This window comes from Phalacrocorax aristotelis, chromosome 4, assembly GCF_949628215.1.
Source record: "Phalacrocorax aristotelis chromosome 4, bGulAri2.1, whole genome shotgun sequence".
NCBI classification, from domain to species: domain Eukaryota; kingdom Metazoa; phylum Chordata; class Aves; order Suliformes; family Phalacrocoracidae; genus Phalacrocorax; species Phalacrocorax aristotelis.
In genome coordinates this window covers 57,767,766-57,785,163 of record NC_134279.1, presented here as the reverse complement: position 1 = coordinate 57,785,163, position 17,398 = coordinate 57,767,766, and the positions used below count along the sequence as shown (strand labels likewise).

General features: G+C 40.4%; 1 protein-coding gene across 14 annotated transcripts in view; it reads right to left on the bottom strand.

Moving 5' to 3' along the window:
* The window catches only part of APBB2 (amyloid beta precursor protein binding family B member 2), a 199,697-nt gene that overhangs the window by 104,114 nt on the left and 78,185 nt on the right, over positions 1-17,398 (bottom strand). For 9 of the 14 annotated variants that reach the window (XM_075091604.1, XM_075091601.1, XM_075091600.1 and 6 more), the window contains 2 exons: positions 15,801-15,910; positions 980-1,780 (listed from right to left, as the gene is read on the bottom strand). In XM_075091604.1, the coding sequence (XP_074947705.1) occupies positions 980-1,780; positions 15,801-15,846 (847 nt within the window). In that variant the 5' untranslated portion in view covers positions 15,847-15,910. Of the gene's footprint in view, positions 1-979; positions 1,781-5,965; positions 6,035-15,800; positions 15,911-17,398 lie in introns of those variants that run through there. The other 5 variants (XM_075091608.1, XM_075091614.1, XM_075091615.1 and 2 more) reach the window with 1 other exon arrangement.

Sequence of the window (17,398 nt, the reverse complement as noted above, 5' to 3'; positions counted from 1 at the left end):
GTGATTTTTAAAAACCCTACACATTAAAGTAACAATCAGTATTGTCAACAATACGCACGACCGACATGTAACGCAACTGTGGATTTGGACCAAGGTGGCCTCCAAACAGTATATAATCTCTGCACTGTAATAATGAAAATACGAACAATATATGGCAAAGTTCTTTAGCCCCATGTCACCCTTGAGAGCTGGACTGCCTCCCCTTCTCTTGACAAAGGTCTACCTTTATATACTGGCCTGGATATTAAAAAAATAAAGTGACAAAGTCCATTAACTTGAGTAAGTGAGACCTCTAGAGTTTTAAAAGTGAGAGATGTGTTGTAAATCACAACAGAGCCAGTGCAGAAATCGTCATTACTGATGAAATAATTAATGAGCCCAGGCTTCCAAAATATGAAATACCATGGTTTTCAGCTTCTGAGTTGCTGTATGGAACTGCTGCACATAGAAAACAAAACACGGAAATTAAATGACCCAAGGTTTGGGAAGACTTTTTTTAAAATAAAAGAATATCAAAAAATGACTGGGGGCAGAGGGGGGACAGTCACAAAGATCTGAATTAGAAAAGTAAAGATTTTTGCTGAACCTAAAAATCACCATTCAGAAAAGTTAGTTTGTTGTGTGTAGGCAGCTATCAGTAATTTGGCATCTCCAGATAATCATGTACTTCTCACAACACATACCCATTAAGAGCAATTATTTCTAAACTAGCAAAAGGTGCAATTAGCATATTTTTAGGACCGTCTATAGCATTTGCTGGTGCCTTTCCTAAAGCAGCAGTAAAGCCTCTAGGGACTGAGCCGGAGGCTGCCAAGCATTCCCAAGCAGACAAGGAGCTGCATGCAAGCCTGGCACTTCTGTTCGATGCAATCCATTTCCCCACCACAATTAATTACCTAGCTCCTTCCAGCCACCAGCTGAGAGGAATTAAGCAATACATTTCTAAAACAGTGGCTGTGAGCAGCCTTTACTTGCATACCTGTTTCATCAGGCGAGCTCAGCGAGGCACTGTCCTGGGACAGCGTAGTCCAGCTGGAGTCCTCATCGCTTGGGGCCAGGTTTTGAATCCTGTGGAGGGCACAATCTGTTTTGGCCCCAGTTTTTGGATGGTCTTTCTTAGTTTCAGGGCTTGATGACACTGTGGCAACTTGGCCATCCTCTGGGCTTGACAGCTTGTTTTGTTTCCGGGGCAGGACTTCCCCGTTGACAATAACGGTAGAAGCCTGGCTGTTGCTTTGTGCAGATTTATCTTCCATCACAACAAAGCTCTGCTCTAGATCTCTAGCAGATGTCTCTAGATCTGCATAGTAATTCAGGAAGCTCTTGGTCCTTCTTGGTTGCGAGGGTAATATTTCACAGCCAGAGGAATCCTGTGGGATCGGCTCTTTGCCTTCAAACTTCTCAGAAGTTACGTTTATGCCCGCAGTGGTACCGATGTTTTTGTTGGGATCCTGCTGTCCTTGCTCAGCAGCTTTCCTGAGCTGGTTTTCTCCATTCTTCACCAGCTTTATATTAGCAGAGCTGTTCCCCAGAAGGGGTTGCGCTGCTGGATCGGAAAGACCCATGGCTGTCTGAATATTAGTCAGCGCGTATTTTTTCCTGCATTTCGGAGGAGTGCTGTTCTTGGTCTCCGTGTGCCTAATTTCTGCATTCAGAAGTTCATTATGGGAGGAGCGCAGGTTAAGGGTGTTCGGCGGGGTGGCGGGGCTGTTGCGGTTCACAACGTCTGTTGTGCTGCTGCTTGCCATAAACACTGCCAACGAGTCCACACCGGAATCAACTAATAAAGCAAAAGAAAGAGTTGTGAAACACATTTATTATGTACACTATTTTACTAGGGCTTCTGGTAAAGGGATGCGGCACTTTACGTAATTGTTTTAAAGTAGGAAAATTACCACAACCTAAGTGGCTAAGAGAATAGACAAAAGCTTAGCTTATTAAATAAGGAAAAACAGAGGAAGAAAAATATAGATGGATCATCAGGACCACGAAGCTGAGAAAAAGCAGAAAGCTTAACCCTATACAAGGCAGTTTTAAGGCAGTTTTTTCATGTCTGATTCTGTTGGAGGCAGGCTTGGGGCAGGAGAGGCACCCTTTGCAAATGTCTGGGAGTCCAGAACTTGTCCTTATCATCATTTCATTTTAATATTTCACCTCTACCTCCGACAAGGAGGAGGGGAAGAGTGCTCACCACTAGGAAGCAGAAAATTTGAGAAGTTTCTAAGCAGACTGAAGGCAGATGCTGGTCCTTTTTCATCTAGGGTAGAACTCAAGTACTGTTAATTTTAAGCCTGACTGGCCAGTCAGCTGCTGCCTCTTAATACCTGCATTTTCTCTGCTCTTTGTCTGTCTTTCCTCCCCGTGCCCCCGCCCCCCCCCCCCCCCTTTTTTGCAACGGGGAAGTAGACAGACAGAAAGCAGGAAATACAAAAATAGAGTATTTTACAATACTGTATTTGATTTTGGGGGGTGGGTGTGGAGGAAATCCCTTGACAAAATATCCTGCTCAAATTCAATCAAATTTTAAAAACGGCTGCTCCAGAGACTAAGACTAAGACTTACTGTTTCTGCAGCTGACAAATGTTCAAACTTAAGGATAAAACATACATCCTAGGGCAGAGTACACATATTCCACAGTTAAATAAAATCATTCTTTTGTCTACTTGGAGACAAGTTTCTGATTTTAATTAGCCGGGGCACAGCTCACATTTTGAAAAATATTGTTTGTTGAGGGAACAGATTTTTAGACTATGAAAAAGTGATCAAAAGTATATTTTTAAATAACTCTCATTTGTTCCTGTAGTGTCTATTTATGGCTCCCACTAACCTGCACAAATACTCCATGAACACCCAAATTTACATACTGTAGTAGTCAGTGTCACTTGACACCTGGGTACCAAATTAGAGTCCAATTAATAAATCACTCCCTCCTGCCACAGCATGAAACAGCCTTTCTGTTGTTCCTAATTCTCAGGTATCACTGACTGCTTATATTGCACATAAAAACGTACCTGGGGCTTATCCAGTAATGAAAAGCTATAATTTGAGCTAGCCAATGACAGATCATTCCAGCTGAGTTGTGCTGCATCCTTGTATATTTGATATATGACAGAACTGACTTCTGTACAGATTTACAAGAGATTAAATATCCAGGTTTTAAAAGTACATACACCTAAACACAGACTGAAAAGGAACACTTCACAATGTTACCTAAACGCACACACAGTTGCTAGTGTTCCCTTCTCTTCGATGTGCTGTCAAAGCTGTGCACTTACAAACAGCACTCTGGTTAATTTTAAAAAAAAAAAAAAAAAATCAAGCAGATCAAGTACACTCTTTGTTCCCCGAATCACCCACTTAGAACAACTTCTAAAACTTGTTCAATATCAAATTTAAACTAAGTTTTACAGATTTTCGTGTCTGCCATTTCCTCAAGCATCGGTCAGTCTAGATCAGTTACATTCTTCAGAAGACAGATCACCCCATGCACACCGTGCAAAAGCCATCAGCTTAGGTAACAGTTAACGAACATCCTATAGACAATTTCAGCTTTAGCCACAAAAGACTTCTAAAACAGAACCATTACATAATTTGAAGGAACTTTGTAAATGTACTTCTTAAATACATCAATAAATGTTGCTTTCTGCATCTCGCATAAAAACAGCCAAGTATAATGCAAGCAAGGTCACATCTGATCCAAGATAATGTTACCAAAGCACATATTTTAATCTAAAAAGCATGAAATAGCCTATGTTTATGGACTGGCTGCTTTATATTTTTTCTCAGAAGTCTGACAATCTGGAAGTCACATAAAAAAAATGAGTAGGGCAGGATAATTTTGACCCACTGCCTGACCTTTAGAATTTTAAGGAATTGCAGAGTATCTATGGATTTCACTAGCTTATATTTTATGATATGCTTCAGGAAATTAAAACAAAGCATTTTTTTTCCCCAATCAACAAATACAACTGCCACAATCTGGAACAAAACTGAAATTTATTTTTGTTCCTTGTTAGGAGTGCTTCACCCAATGTTTTCCACTGTTTTCACCACTAAACAAATTTCTTAGAAAATAATCTTCCTAGATAAAGCTTAAGTATCTGCCTGCTGGATTATCTTTAGCCAGTCTCCTGCCATTAGCATTTCAGTTGTCAAAAATATTATAAGATTAAGCACATAGAAACATTGAAACAAAATGTATTATGTTTTACTAATCTGCTTGACAAGGCTCCCCTATGGATTTGCGATGAACATTGGCACATGGATCAACGAGTGAGCCAAAGCCTCCAGAACTCTTCATGACCCAAGCAGTGTTTGTAAGTTGGGTTGGTATATGATCATAAGCAGAAAAATGTCCAAATTAATCTTTCACTAGACACCACCTCCTCTCCTGACCCCTCTTCAGATGATCCATTGATCAGATCAATGAACACGCAAACAGTACCACAAGGCACGCACAAAGAGAAGCAGGTTGTCCTCTCAAAGGACAGGCGCCTGCTCACTGGCCATCACCCTGCGCTCCCAGCCAGGTTCTGGGATACACACAGCCGGCATCGCTCCACTCTTGGAAACAGATATAAAGGTGGGAAAAAAGGAAGCAACAAAAGAGGCAAAAAGAGAATAAGAAATACAGATGGAAAGGGGCAGGTCTTGCGTCTTAAGGGCAGAAGTTGCTACCAGACCAGGACTAACAGAAGTGCTGGAAATGTTTGAATGCAAGGAAATGCTTAAACACACTGGAAAAAAACACAGATTGTGTAGTAGAACGGCATAAGAAAGAAGAGCAATAGCCTGTCCCTACTTCCTTATACAGGACACGTGATGCTTAAGACACGTCACTTTTCCCAGAGGAAGCACATCCCAACTTGCTAATTAAAAACTTAAAGGAAATGTAACTTATTTCTGTGCCTGTAATATCAAGACTGAATTTCCAGTCGGTGACTTCCCATATGCTTTATTTTGTCTCTCTAGCTGACCCTGCCTCCCTACCTAACGCACACCGGTGCTACGCCCCTCATCAGCTAACCAACACCCCGTGCCAGGGGTTCTCCACCCCGGCACCCCGCCACAGGCAGATGCCATCACCCCTGCTTGGGCAGCTCCTTACGCTGCCTGGCCACCAGCAATGACAACGCTACCAGCATAGGGCACCCCTTTTTCAACTCCTTTGCCTTCTGCTGAAAAGCAAACACAAACTGACAAGCAGACCAGGAAGCACTGGGTTGATACGTGTATCTCAGCTAAAGCAGGTGAACAGTGGTAAGTTATAAGTGAGTAAAAATAGGGTATTATAATAAAACATATTGGACTCTGGTGAAACACTAAGAAAATTTAGGATGTTATAATTACTGGGAATAATATATATTTGTGTATAATTAATACACTATATATACTAATAAAATGCTGGTGCTTAAAGACAGCACTTAAGTAGGTAGATCTGTCATAGCAATTAATGATTTTAGCTTGCTTACTTTTTAAAACAAATCACAGTCTCAGTTGCATACTTCCAACATTTAGAAATATACCTACAGATATAAATTAATATACTTTCACCACTGTAATGTGTCTGACACAAAGTGGTCCCAATCTTCTAAGTATCATACTGATACAAATAACACTATTACTTGAAGGGCTTTTACTGATGTTTTTCAATCTTGTCATGAACCTTACAGAGCTAGAAGGAGGAGAAAGAAAATGCCATTGCAAACAGAAAACAGTGCATGACTGATTTGTCTTTACCTCTAATAAGGCTTTTTTGCATTGTATTGTCTATAGGAATGTTTTTTAAAAAGCTGAAGAGAGAGTTTATTCAAAAAGGTGCTGTTAAAAAGAGAATAAAGTGCTTGCTCTTTTTCATGTATAAGTGCAAAATGAAAGCAAAACATGGGCCTGGGAAGAAGGAGGAGGAAAAGAGGAGGAAAGTTTCACATATTTGCATAGCAGAATCTTTTAAAGGGCATCTGACCTGGAAGTACTTCTGACATGGCTCACGGGGCGTCAGCAATGCATCAGGAAATAGATTATAATTTGAAATCTGAAAAGAGGGATCATTTAAGAATTAAAACCAAAGGAAAACACAAAATACCACATTTCAGAAGCTCCTGAGAGATGTTAAACATTCTAAACAAACCCTGGAATGTAACAGTGAGGATCTTTTGAGCTTTCAGTTATATTTGACAGTCATTGAAGTATGGAAGAAGCTAGTCTACAGCAATGAACGAATAATTAAAAATAACTGTGACATTTTTCTTAATCACTTTACTAGGAGCACAAATTCAACAATATTCTCCAGTTTTAGTCAATATAATGTAGCAAAAACTTCATGACATTAGAAAATCTGGGTGTTTCCCCCAATTACCCAACTATAGCTTACTCGGGAAACTACAGCAGCATTGGTAAAAATAAACACAGCAGTAAAGCACGTTCACATGAGAATCTGCAGAATGAGATCCAGCACATGCAACTAAGAAGCATAGTCTTCAGGGCTGATCCCATGGGAGGGAGTCATAAAAAGCAAGCTAGGCAGCAAGCTTCTGTATGGGACTCTTTCCTGGCCATCTTCTCATAAGCAAACCATTTTGCCTTAGTCTGTGGTTTAGATGTGAATGACACACAGACTGGGAGCCAAGGTATTTCTATGTGCTTACAACTATTTCTGCCATTGTGTCTAGGAAACATAGGAAAGAAATAATACAAAACTCTTCATAAATCAGATTTCTTTTCTGCAAGGTTATCTGTTGAGTACAAAATGTTTAATGACAAACTCATGCCACGGGGCTACAGCCTCAGCTCCTGCACACTTCAGCTCTCGGTAAAGCCTAAGCAGGTAGACAGAATGCCTACATTATACAACGATTGCAACTCAACACTAGCTAACTCCCTCCACTTCAAAGGGTGAACTCCCATGTTAAAATATTAGTTCTTAATTAAGTATCCTAACAGAGTCTTCTCATTCATTCTTCAACTAGGACCAGCTAAACAGCTATAGTTAAACAGATGTCAGCCAAAAGCAACCTATAGAAGTCTAGGTTTACATTAAATGTAGCTGAAACCCAAATCAAGACTAGAAGCTTTCTTAGTGTAAAGAAAGCTCCTTCTTGCCTATGTATTTACACATGTGCCAGGGGACATCACTTTCAGAAGGGAAAAGGAAGGAAAACACTTGAATCAAGTTCTGTGGTAGACCAGAGCAATCAATGATGTTCCTACAGCCAGTGGTTTTCTTCTTGCTTGCTCCCTCCACCAATGACATCTCTGCTGGACTGAGCCTGAAAGCTGGAGAGAGAAAGCTCAGCAAAGCCAGGAAAGCAAATTCCAATGGTGGGCACAGCAGTTTTGGGAACATAAGAGCAGGAAAGGAGCAGGGCTGCAAGCAGCTTGCACATGTGCTCTCAAACCCATCTACAGACTCCACACAAACCTCAGAGTTGCCGATCTTGAGATCATCTAGTCCAAGCAGGGAATCACAGCTGCCCTCTCCACTCCACCCTGGCTCTGTCCTCACATTGGAACAAAATCACCAACTCAACCTGCTTGCTAAATGCACCTTCTCCCGTCTCCAGCTATTTCTGCTTCACCAAGTCCTACTGAAATTGCTATCCACTAACCAGCTTTCTGTCCTGGCTCCTCCTTCCCAAGAGGCACCCTGCCAGCCCCTGCTGCAACAATAATTACATTTTTCCCTTCAGAGCTAATCATGCTGCCAACCAACTGCAACAGCCTAGCAGCAGCACTGTCTCTGTTCTAGTGATGCTCTTATTAATGGAAATCCATAATGCTGATCTGTCTTTAAATAATGTTATTAAGGACAAAAACAACTGCAGATCCTTCAATGAGCTCTGGCACTAAAGTGGAGTATGCCTTGCCATTTTTCCCCTTTTCCTTCCTACACAGCCAGTAAAACTCCTCATCCAGCAAAAATTCAGAGACAATGATGATATTCAAATGCATCTCAGAATAAGATTCTAACAGCTACAAAGGAAAAGGCAAAACAATAAAAAAATAAACAGGTGAAATCCATTACTCCTTCACTAATAATTTTATTAGGATAGATACATCTAAATAATCAGTACATATTTGACTATCTGACTGAAACTCCATGCTGTTACTAGAGTATTCTTAAATTAAGTGATCACTTGGAGAAAAAAGCAATTCTTTCATTTACATAAGACACAACCATGACATGCAATCACAACTAATCCTGCATTTAGTAAAGGAAAAAACAAGATGGCATACTAAGTCTTTTCCAAAATCAATTTTCTCCCTTTAATTAGATTTTCCCCCCTGCGCAGAATGGAACAATCTGGCAGGCAAAACCAGTGTTGTCAAGGCAGGAAGATGGAGCGTGTTTTATCTATCGGCTACTTGCAAGCACAGATAATAAGACCTTCTGTCATCGGATCTATACATTCACAGTGACATTTGCTAAGTAAACCTCAGTTGTTTTTTCTAATCCTCTTGTGTAAATTAAACTCCTGAGTTTTAACGTTTTGGGTTTTTTACTTTTTTTTTTTGGTTGGTTTTGGTTTTATTCTATAAGTTAATCTCTACAATAAAGATCACACCTCAGACTTATTTTTCAATTACAAACTACTTTAAATGCACATGCTAATATAGGGCATATGCTAACATAGGGCACAAGCATAAACTTCATTCTCTGTTACAGAGACATGAACTCAGGAATTGTAACTTATATTGCTGCAACTCAGATGACTTACAAGCAAGGAGCACTTGGTCCTCCACAGCCTGCAACTTCAATCTCAAGTGCCATCCAAAAATATCTCTTAAAGTCTGAAGGTAAACAAACCTGATCAGAATTACCAAAACAAAAGCATGATGCCATATGAAAAAGAAAGCTAGGATAAGCTGCCTCAGGAGAAAAAAAGGCAACCAAAATGCTTTGTAGGGCAGGCAGCCTACCCATATGCTTCATGGAGTAATAGAAAGGAATCAATGGCCCCAGATTTGGCACATAAAATGACTTTGACTGATTAGACTGAGTTCAGACTAGGGATTTTTCAGCCCTACATAAATTTAACTTAGATTATTCAACAGCTCCTAAATCAGAAAGCAGAACCATTCAAAAGATGATCAATTCCTGAACAGGGCTAAAGAAACCCGCAGGGTCCAGCACCAGCTTTTGAGCTGCTTAGAATGGCACTAGCCCAATCCCAAGCTTTTTGATCAGGAGACACAGGCAGCAAAAGTAGGAAAGAGATTATGCATAGGCCACAGCTTTATTAAAGAGAGGAGCAAAAATGTTAACTAAGCCTCTGTCAGATGCAATGGATGAGGTAAGTTCCAACACAGCATCTGTGCTGGACAGAAAAAAAAGAAGAAAAGAAAAAGGATTATCATCATTAACCACCTCCCACACATCTTGTCTGTGGCCCTGCTATTTGCAGCTTGCAAACACTTGACTGTTCCCGATACGCCTAGAAACAACACTGCATACTCCCGAGCACAATCCACTTCCCCAATAACAGCTAACTGCGTGCACATAAAGACAGACTTGTCAGCATCTCTTTTTAAACTAACATATTTTAACAATTAAACTTCTGATGGCCTGGCACCATGATTTCACCTGCTACAACTTTGTCTGCCCTCTGAATTACATATAATAAATTTATGGCTAGTTACATATTAAGCTTTTATCAAGGTTATCCAGAAATGTTTTTACCCACAAATAACCCAGACTGGTAGCAATAGTTTTGAGCTCATAACTGAGATCTTAAAATGCATTTGAAAAAGCACGGTGCACGAAAATTGTTTTCATGTTGCTTAGTGTCAAATTGAGTTCTAGAGATGAAAATCTGAAAGTTAAATAAATGGGTAATAATCTTTCAGTAGACTCTCTACAACTCTACATGAAAGAAATGAATAAAGATGTGTATATCGAAAGTCTCAATATAAAGAATGAAAATCTCTAATTTCATTAATTCATAAGTGTTTGCAAATAATTTCAAATTGCTAGCAGTAAGTTGAGACCTGTGAGCAAAAATTAAAAAGTGCAAGTCTTAGTAACAGAACAGAGCATCAGATTGATTGCCAGGTTTTGCAAAATGAGACTATCAGGGCTCTAAAGCAGAGGAAATTAAGATTTTGCACATTGACAAGATTGCTTCTGTTCCACATACATTAAAAATATGCTGTATCTCACCTAGGTAAGGATATTATATATGCACTTTAAACTACATGTGCTAAAACCGTCTTAAAATTGGATTCACATGTCCTACCCACATATCCCTTGCTCCCTGTAACTGCACAGGATGTATTTCAGAGCATAGGATGCATCAAACCAGAAAAGCTCTCCACATTTCTAGTCTTTTTTCCATTAAAAGCTGAACTAAAATAAGGCCCATGACACAAAGAGCTACCTCTCAGCAAGGCTGAAAGCTGCCAAAGCTACCTATTCAACCAAACTTTAGTGAGACAAAACAGAAATACTTCAAAACATACAAAGAGTTTATAAACCAACTGTTGCAGTACTACTGAAGCTGACAGAACACTGCGAGATGACTAAATGGTCATACCCTACAGTAACTCTCCCAGTGTAATTACAGTACTAGAATACAGGAATAACTTCAACCTTGGCCTGCTATAGCAAGTAGAGCTCCTTGAGAATGCTATTGTAATATTGCTGAGAAACTTCCACCCATAGTGCTTATATATAAAACAAAACCACATGCTCATAAATAAAATCAAAGTATCGTATTTGCTTTATAGTCCCCATAAACTAAACAGATCAATCCATAATAAAGTGGAACAAGAACATAACAAAAAAAGCCACTGCACTTACTGGCATTTATATTACACTGAAGTGTGGCTAAAAGTGGGCTCAGTTTCAACAAGAAGCAAACTTGGCTGTAGCAGATGTTGAACAAGTGGAAAAGAACGAGGTATAGTATTACTGGCCTGAATTTCAATGAGAAGTCTTGAGTCCTTGACGTGCTAGCCAAAGTCCTCTACTCCTTTTTCTTATCTACAGACTCACAGATCTTCACAAGGCACTTGAACACCAAAAAAACTGGTGTTCCTGTGAAAAGGGACAACCATGCCACCGTGGTGGTTCTCCATGAACACGCACGACCCCAAGCAGAGGGCTCTCTGAACCTTCAGCTTCAGAGCACTCTACCTCTGGTTTCACCATGAAGAAGAAACGGACCTGCCAGGGTCCTGGGGTAGGAGTACTATTTAACTATGCTCAGAAATAAAATCAGAAGAGATCATACACAGAGTAATACGCAGTTCTTAAAGAAAGCTTTTTATCTGCAGGCTCCAAGTCAGCTCCTATCTGTGGGAACCAGCAAGTGTTTTGGGGCTCTACCAGGATTACCCAAGAGGCCTCAATGAAGTTGTGCAAGTCTCCACATAGCTTCCTAGGACAGGTAGAAACCTAAACAAAAGAGGCTTTAACAGGGAGAGCAATGTGTGTGTCATTGGGTGCTTCTGTAAATTTTACTCCATGAATCGTCTGCATTCCTGCCTTTCCCTCAGCTAAACAATAATTATGTGGAACTTTTCAGCAACTTTAGAGAAAACTGTCCCGCCCCCCCCGAGTGTGACCTGAGCAGTGCTAAAGCGTGAGTCTCATTTACACCAAGATATCTTCCTCTGGAAAAAAAAAAAGGCCAGGATTCTGCTGAAATAGAATTTTACTGGGATGCTTCTGCTAGGAGTTACACAGTGGATACACTCCTCTTTGAGGGTCAGAGTGCCTCTTTGGGTGAGTTTTCTGTTGCTCTGGAAGTGGCTCCAAGCCAAGCCCATAGAGCCACTCCAACTCCACAGTATATGTTCTCACCAACTCACCTTGGGCTAATGATAGTAATGTAGTTACCAGCACTGGCTGCAAGACTGGAAGTCTGGGGTTTTTTGAGAGGGTTTGCTGTTATTTATGTTTCCATTCTCACATTTATTTCCTTATTTCACTGCACAGCTAAGACTTTCTAGCAGTTTCACTAAGCAACAGCCACCTTGCAAGACCAGCAGCAGGCGATTGTCCCAGTGCAAAGGTGGACCCAGCTGGGCACTCCTTGGGAAGCTGAAGAGACACAGGCAGAGCAGGAATTGGAGTGTTCCTGAAGGGAAATCAAACCCCAAGTTTATAAAATCAACCCTGCTCTCTCTGCCCTCAAGTATATTGAATTATTTATAAGAGCAGCTCTAGCATGGGAGATGGTCAGGAAGAACAGAGGCTGAAACCTTTCCCCTCCACAGTCCAGGGGAGTGCCTTCCCACAAGGGACATTTCCTTTTATCTTCATCCTTGATTTATGAACATTTCACCAAAATGGTATTTCTCCAGAAAGGTTTGCTTGGGAGGGGTGGGGGGGAATGTCACCCTCCATCAGAAGTTTCAGAAATAAAACTCCAGTCAGCTTTTAATAATTATATTGGCAGAATTACATCAACTAATCATTCCATATGGCCCCAAGTCTGAGCCATTTTTAAAATAACAGATGCCTAACAGTTCAAAAAAGAAATAAAAGTCCACCTCTGCCTGCCACAAATCAAGAAGCTGACTTAAGGGTGGGAGATGGGATAGTCTTCTATGGGCAGCGAGGGCTGCTTGCGGAGCTCCAGGCACAAGTGGGTCCCTTCCTCCCACTGAATACTGACACGCCACCGCAGGACTGCGCCTCTGCCCTGGTACACTCCAAAGGTCAACAAGTGCCGAAAACCACCACCCACAAATTCCCGTGCTTCCTCGCTTCCAAAGCCTTCTGAAAAAAAGGGCTTTTTTTTTTTAAAAAAAAAAGCACTCTCACAAAACTGTGCATTTTATTATTTTTATTGTTTAAATCCTTCCTGAGCATTTAATGGCAGCAGAATCTCTAAAAGACTTTGCTCAGATTTCAATATTGTGCAAAACACTACTATTAACTCAAATTAACTACTATGCTGGGGACAGGATATGCACAGACAACCTGTTAGGAAGTTTTTTTTCCCCAGATACACAAAACCCTTTTACTCTGTGCACAGAACACAGTGCAGGAAAGGAAATTTGAAGCTACCTAACAACACAAACAATACTGTGTCTTCAGGAGAGCTGCTGCAGACAGTCCAGAAAAGTGGGTTTTATGAGCAAATATTAGAAAAATATAGACGAAGCTCCCAAGAAATTAATGAAAGAAATCTGTTTACAAAACCTAGCTTCTCAGGGGCTGGAGACTATACATCCTTAGTCCATATTCTTCACAGAAAAGAAAAAATAAAAAGCAACAAAACAGCACACGAAGGAGTGTTAAGTCAGGACAAGCAGTGCTAGACAGAGCCAGGGATACACCCAAGGCTGCTTTGCTTATTGTCAGTAATCAAGGGAGATCACTGCCCTTCAATTACAGTTTTAAGAAGTCTAAACTAGCATGCACCTGTTAAATTAAATATATCCTTCAACTTTACATTTTAAACACCTTACTGTCTCTTGTATCTTCAGCACCTGTATTTCAAATATATTTCCTAGCACTGGGCTTCAAAAAAATTGTTTCCTATTTAAATTATGTGTTTCCTTGAATACTTGAATATAAAATCTTTTGCTATTCTCTTAAGACTATGCAGTACTGTATTTATTAAATTTATAAAATCATTCAAAACTGTCAATGTCATAAATGGATGAAATATTATCTCACCACCAAAGAAGCAATACAACTTCCATACTCCACACAGACCCAGTTCTTCCCCTCACAGACTTCATTTAGCTATGTATGTACAGACAGAAGATAAAAGTCAGGGACTAAGGCTTAGGGTGGCACCAAGTCCTTAATGGTACAACATTAAGACTGCAACAACTATGAATGTGAAACACAATAGCTCAGATGGTGCAATTACTCATTATTTATGCAAAGAAAACAAAAGCAAAATGAGGTATTTTACCAGCACTTTCACTGATCTAATCTGCTATCAGAGATTTCATTATGATCCACATTTCCCAAAGACTGGGCAGCTTCAATGCCATTATTGTTGGATGCCCAAAGCAGTTATTACGTTAGGCACCAGGAAGTTGCACAAATCGTACAGTAACAAAACAAAACCAAAGCAAGTTTCCTGGCTTAGAAACCCTGACAGGTTAAGGAAAGGGAAAACTTGGCTAAACAAAAACATACAGCACTCAAGGAGTAGATATTTTGATCTCTCTGTCCTCAGAGGGAGCTCTGGCACCATTTGACCCAAGTTTCTGCCCTGGCAGATGATGGGAACCCCAGTGTTTCCCCAAGCAAACAATTCCAGTTCTTCACTGTCTGCAACTACTCAATTAGACAACTGGAAAAACATTCTAGGCTCTTCTGGTAAGAATTTAACAACCATTACTTGTACTTTCTAAGTTGCAATGGGAAAGACTTGATTACCTACCTCTACACTAGATCATTTTAAAGCGCTGAGCTTCAAGCCTAGGCATGAGACAGATATCATGCCCTGCATATGCCGAGAGGCCAGGTTTGAAGGCCAGTATCTAGATTTTATGTCAAGTGATTCAAAGAGATCAGTCCAATTCTATACTCCAGCACCTGACCACCAGAGACCTGGCAAAACTGTAGCAACTGTTTATTTCCACCATTCTAGTGCAGACAATATCCTGACATTAATACCCAAGACAAACTCTTTGGAAAAGCAGTATCTAAATTGGCTCTAATGCACCATTTTAACATACATCTTCATGACACCTATGAATAGCCTGCAACAGAGAGCAATCATGGTTTACTACTTCCTAGGATTTAGCCATGGGGTTAGGGAAACATCCCATAAAGTCAAGTTCTGAATACAGGACCTCACAGTGCAGTTCCTCATATCTGATGGCAAAGCCACCCTAGGAAGTCCCTGTCCTGCCACAGCTGGGAGCTCTCACTGCAGTTTACTACTGGCATCAGCCAGTGCAAGTACACATGGAACTGGATGCCTGCCTTTTAAAGAAGTCTTCAAAAGAACAGAAAGAACAGTACAGAAGTGAGAGCTTCTTCAACTGGCTTTAATGCCAAGAAAAGCCACGTGGGATCATGTTGTTCTGCTACAGCAGAAGGAAGAGTGAATACAAAAGCTAACCTACTGCAGCTTCACCTCAGCAGCCTGAGTGATCAACAGAAAGTGCAGGAGGCCTGGCATCAGCCTTCTGGAGTTGGAGCTCTCCAGGGAAGGTCGTGTCAGCTCATTTCACACAACCCGCACTGTGGGACCACTGCGGTCTGGTGGCTGCCATCTGCACTGGCAGGAGAGATGTCTGCTTACTCAATGTAAGGTGCAGGTGATAAATTTTAGGAGTTGCCTTTTGCACTTTCACAGAAGACAACCTTCAGTAAGAGATAATATAATCCAATAGAACACAATTCAGCGGAAAAAACCAACATGAATAGTATTGAAATCGAGCATATAAATAATCTGAACTGGATAAGTTAGTTGCAGTTGTAAGCCATTAAAGCTATAGTGCACATTGACATTTTAGGGTGAGCTCAAGTAGTTTGTTAATTTGAAGGCGTCTGGTACTAAAAACTTGGGATGGGAGTGAAGAGGAGTAACAGCTGAACTTCTGACCCCTATAATAAAGTTGGAGACCTTGAACACAAAACACAGCACACTGCAGTAGACTTGGTCAAATCACACTGCAAGCCACTTTTTAAAGCTCTAGAAAACACCTTTGCAGTTTAAACGTACATCAATATACTTACCATTTGGGTATACACACAGAGGAGAGCTGGCATGGATTAGAATACGTCATCATCCTTTATAAATACTATTTCAAAATTTATAAACTTAGCAGCCTTCAAAAGTAATAAAGTGACAAATAAATTAGACCAATTGCATACATACATGAGCTGCTTGGCCGATAGTGAGCCCCCGGGTACCGCCTGCCCATAGTGCCAGTCAGCACATTACCGCACGCTGTCAGCCGCTTTCAAAGTACGGATCGAAACGCTTAACTGAGGGAGAAGAAAAAAAAAGTGAAGATTTAGTACAACAGCTGTATCTTTTTCATTAAAATGCTAATGACCCCTACAAATTTCAGGATAACTACACCTATAAATTATTCATAGTCCTGTTGTCAGAGGAGATGTACTGTTGTGCTATACATGCAGCACAAATTTATTATTAGTGGCTGGTCTCCATTAATAAGCTCACATAAATTTTAAGGCACAAGAAGTCTCAGGTCATACAGTAGCTTCTTTTGGCCCATGATGCAGACAGAACAAACACACACTGCAATGAAGAGTTTGCTTTTGGCTTTAAATACAGTTAGCCAGTAGGTGAAATGTAATAACAATGTTGTCTTAAATTTTGTGAAGCAATCATTAAGCAACAAGTTTATGAACAGTTTGCTATAGAAGCAAAACTTATCCGTGCTACATAACATTGATTCCTTTGAATCTGTCTCTAAAAACCAAAGTGTCTTTACAGGAATGCAGGCTATTTACTAGTGCACCAGTTTTCCTGAAGTATCGAAAACCCAAGCAAACAGGAAACGCATGGTACATCTTACAGTCAGTCTGGAATAAAAAATCATAACTCCAAAATCTTAATTGAAATGCTGCTGAACCTGTCAAATAACTAGCATAAAAATCTTTTAGTCTAAAACCAAGTTCCATTGTTTCTTTCTTTGGTGTAAGATTTTGTGCTAAAATACAGCTTTCAGCTGATCTTCAGCTTTACCTTTTCCTTAGCCTATTCTGAAGAGCCTTCAAGTTCCCAGATGTCTTCCAATACGCACGGCATGTCAACCATGCAATTTATAAAGATACATTTCCTTTTATTTCATTCTCTCCCTTGTTAGGAGGACCAAAGAAGCAACAAATTCTGGGGAGTGTTTTTCCTAATTCACTAAGGATTTTTACTGTCTCAGGCTGCAGCTACAAGCACAAGCTTGACCTATCCAGGAAACAGAGAGAAATATCAGGACATAGATGAAACAGCACTGCACCGAAACTGGGAGATTTCCATAAATCTTCAGATACATCAGTTCCCTGATCAAGCAGAACACCATCTTACTCCTGAATTAGATAAGCCTTTTATAGATACTGGTGTCCATGCAATTCTCCGGTGAGCTGTCTGGGAGCCAACACAGCTTAAAACTCCACACAAAGATGTATTTTTGGCCAGATTAGGCTCCTGAACTGGCTCATGGTGGTTGTACTACTATTGGTATCTAGTGAGGGCAAGTGGAAAGAACAGGACCATGGCAGCCTGTGCTTAAGATTACATAAAATGCAATCACATAATATAGCTACAGTCTCTATCTCTTTGGATTACTTCTGAAATGCAGACACCTACCAGGCTGCATATCTGACAGTGCAAAGATCTCCATTATTTCCCAGATCGGTGCTGACAAAGTGTGTCCTGTTCAACTCTCCTCAATGGAGAAAGTTCAGTGAATCAATGAGGCAGCACTCTCTTGCAACAAAAAGGAGAATTCT